Genomic DNA, 3,561 nt, shown 5'->3' with positions numbered 1-3,561 from the left:
TTTGAAATTGTAAACAATAAATTGGATATTTTGTGACCAGTGTAACCGATAACTTATGACCAATAAATAATATATGATCTAAACATTTGAGTTGTGACTTTTAAAATTTATGATTTGTAATGAATAAATTATATAAATTTTTGATTTGTGATATGTAAATAAATTATGACCTATAAATTTTTTAATTTATGACCCATATAATTTTTTATTTGTAATAGAAAAATAATTTGTGATCATAGTAAAATTGTGTCCTTAATATATTTAATTAATAAAATATTTTTTAATTAATTATTTCATAAATAAAATTTAATTAATATCTGATTTTCGAAGTTTTAAACCTTATTTCTTAATTTTAAAATGGTTCGTAACTAATCTTTTAAATATGAAATCTTCCCTTAATTAATTTCAAAATTATTTAGTCTATCTAGTAAAATCCAACCTACAAAATAATTTGAGCTATAAACAACCTTGATGAAATAAAGATAAAGATAATAATGTAATTGAATCGTTGAAGTATTTACATTCAACAGCTATACAAATTCATTGTTATGCCCAAGAAAATTACAAAGTCTTTATTTGACCAAATTCCTCCAAATGAATGGGGGCATTGCAAACTCTGGTTGAGGTGAAAAGTTTTCATTCCCCGCTTAATCAAATTTTTTTGTGACACGTTAAACTGGACATGACTCGTATACTAATATCAAAGTATCAACTTATTTAGAACTAGGTAACAGAATTTGAACCAACTTCCCTGCACGTACGTGGAAACACAATACTCGCTACACCTCGTCTCCCCACCTCAGAGTGTATATATCTGCCGGACGATATTCATTCGCACCAACCTTTGTGTATATTTTTCAGCACAAGACTGCAGGAACCGGTATTTGCTCATTATCTTGTCCAATCCAAATAAATATCTGTCACGTTGAAACAATGAAGACAAGTCAAGAAAAATCTAGCCGACCGTAGAGTTGCAAAAATCACTTGCCTTAATCAGCTGGCTATTGCGACTTCTGACCGTTGAACCCTGCAAGAAATGCTTGCAGAAATCAGTAGACGAAGTTTGGAGCACTAGAAACAGTAATGCGGGAGACATGAATCGCTATAATTCAGGAGTCAACGAACAATTGATATTCGCGTGTATCAGAGCTTGAATCGAGCACCAGTAGAAGAACTAGACGAGTATTGTTGATTTTAGATTCAACAAGTTTCTTCTGTCAGCAGGGAGAAAGAACTTAAAGTAAAAAGGAATAGAGATGGATCAAAAGGCATGAAAAGTCGTGGCCAATTAAGATTGGCTAAAATGATAATTTTTCCTGCCGAGAACAAAGGATTATCCCAAACCTTGAGGTATTGGCAGTGATTGACACAGAGAAGAAGCCTATGGAGAAGAGAGGAATGTCTCGAACTTAAAACGAGATACTGACAGTGATTGCTACATAGAACAAAGGATGAACTCGAACCTACATCAGAGGTAATGGCTGCTATTGCTACAGAAAATAAAGGAATTCTCTGAACCTAAATCAAAGCACTGACAATAATTACTACAGAGAACAAAGTGTTATCCCAAAGCACTAAATAGAATATAGGATCATTCCGAACCTACACCGAGGCATTGGTAAAATCATCTCAAAACATACACCAGGACGTTGAACAGTGATTTATTACACTTAACAAAGGAACCTTGTTCCTAAACCGAGATCTTGACAGTGATTTTCGAGTTGAGTAAGGCAGATGTTATCTAGTGAAAGATTGAAGAGAGGACAAGGAATGAGATGTTCACTGATGCTGTGCTTTGAGAAGAAGACTAATACTCAGGGCTTGAACCTAAGAATCCTAACTTATCAGCTAAGACATTCATATTTTCCTCTTCACCTTCTTCATTTCCAGCGGCACCATATTCTTCTTCAAAACCCTCATTCAATAAGTCCTCCCAGAATCCCTCATCGAGTTCTTTATCCAAGCTATCGAGTTCTTCAAGTTCATCCTCCAGCTCCCTTTTCACCTTACCAAATCCCTGCATCTCAAGTGCGAGTGCCTCCAGTTCAGAAACTTGGGGACCATAGGGATTTCTCGACTCCTCTCCTTCAACATAACTCAGCCATTGATCAATTGGTCGTCGTCTCTTCTTTCCAATAGCCACTTCAAGTTCTTTCCTCTTTCCCCTTTGCTGCACCAACTGCTGAATGACCTCGGGATTCTGCATTGCTCGTGCTAAGAAATTCATCATCTGTTGCTGCTTCCTCTCCGTCCCTTGTAATCTTGACTCCATTGTTTGAAGATACGCTAGCATGTTCTGCTGCTGCTGCCTTAACTTCATGAGTTCCATCAATAACACGCTCTTATCGCACTTCAGACGATCAATCTCCCCGTCTAATCCAAACCTTCCTACCTCAACACAAGAATCAATAACACCTTGCTGCGTGGACTGATGAGTTGGTGCCTTTCTTCTCCTAATGTTCTTTAACAGATGCTTCTGACCCTTAAGAAATGCTTCATTCGCGAATTCCCATCTATCAGGATCGATCTTTCGAAAACCCTGCAAGAATTAGAAGCACATTTTAGCCAACTTTGAAAAACAAACTATGCTGTCTAATATTTGATATTGATGGGAATCTCATTGAAACCATACTCAAAAGGCTTCATTCATCATCTTCAAGATTATTCAGTAAATCTTCACGAGGGATGGATCCACAATCAGATAACCTTTAGAAAAGAACGAATTTGTTTATAAGGACAATTGTTACAAGCTTAAGATTGTATCAGAAGCAGTCACAGAAATGAGGTAAAAAAAAAATAAAAATCATGAAGAAGTCCTATAATTTGCAATCTATAAATAAACCATGTTTCCATTCCAATGTGCAATATGCTTGCTAATTCTAGAAGTTAAAACATCCGAAGTCCCAAAATAACCAGTTTCGCTAAACAAGAGTTCAGTGGACCCTCCAAGGAAAGAAGAGGGGGGGGGGGGGGGGGGGGGCTCAAACATAAAAATGAAGGAAAAGAGAGCTGGTTCGCCATTGTGGTTGCTAACTGTACATTAACAGTTTTCATTCCACTGTCGTTTGGCCCAGTCTCATTCTTTTTCTCTTTCTTATTTTCAATTATACAATTTTTTATAAAATAATATTACACGCAAATAAAAAATATTTCAATTTTTTTTTTCAATCACACATTATTCAAAAAATATTATTCCAATCATTAAAATTTGACAAAAATGAGAGCGAAACAGGGGCTAAATTTTGCAAATCTCAATGCAAAAGTTGGGAAAAAAGAGTTTTGAGAAAGAAGTTTTTGTGATGAGTAATTCCAGGTGTAAGGAAGAATAATTGTCAAGCTTCATAGAACTCTCACATGGGTGTGGCCCCATGTAAATATTTAATTGTAAAAAATAAATCATCCACCCCATCCATTGTTGTGTGTTGTTTCCGTGAATAATTTTTTTGTACATCTAGACTGGTTCGTTTGTGATCACATATTCACTGCCGGCAAACTATTTCCTTTTTTAAGTTTGAAAAATACAGTACCAATATTTATAAAGAGCACCCCCCCCCCCCCCCC

At 35.7% G+C, this 3,561-nt stretch overlaps 1 protein-coding gene across 4 annotated transcripts in view; it reads right to left on the bottom strand.

Annotated features, from left to right (window-relative positions):
• Window positions 1–483: 483 nt before the first annotated feature.
• The window catches only part of LOC111405781 (heat stress transcription factor A-7a-like), a 13,649-nt gene continuing 10,571 nt past the window's right edge, over window positions 484–3,561 (bottom strand). Inside the window, exons 2-4 of one of the 4 annotated variants that reach the window (XM_023034815.1) lie at window positions 1,876–2,539; window positions 989–1,027; window positions 484–868 (exon numbers count right to left, since the gene is read on the bottom strand). In XM_023034815.1, the coding sequence (XP_022890583.1) occupies window positions 1,002–1,027; window positions 1,876–2,539 (690 nt within the window). In that variant the 3' untranslated portion in view covers window positions 484–868; window positions 989–1,001. Of the gene's footprint in view, window positions 2,540–3,561 lie in introns of all 4 variants that reach the window. The other 3 variants (XM_023034814.1, XM_023034813.1, XM_023034812.1) reach the window with 3 other exon arrangements.

Source organism: Olea europaea, chromosome 12 (genome assembly GCF_002742605.1).
Source record: "Olea europaea var. sylvestris chromosome 12, O_europaea_v1, whole genome shotgun sequence".
Classification (NCBI taxonomy): Eukaryota; Viridiplantae; Streptophyta; class Magnoliopsida; order Lamiales; family Oleaceae; genus Olea; species Olea europaea.
This window is presented reverse-complemented; position numbering and strand designations above follow the sequence as displayed.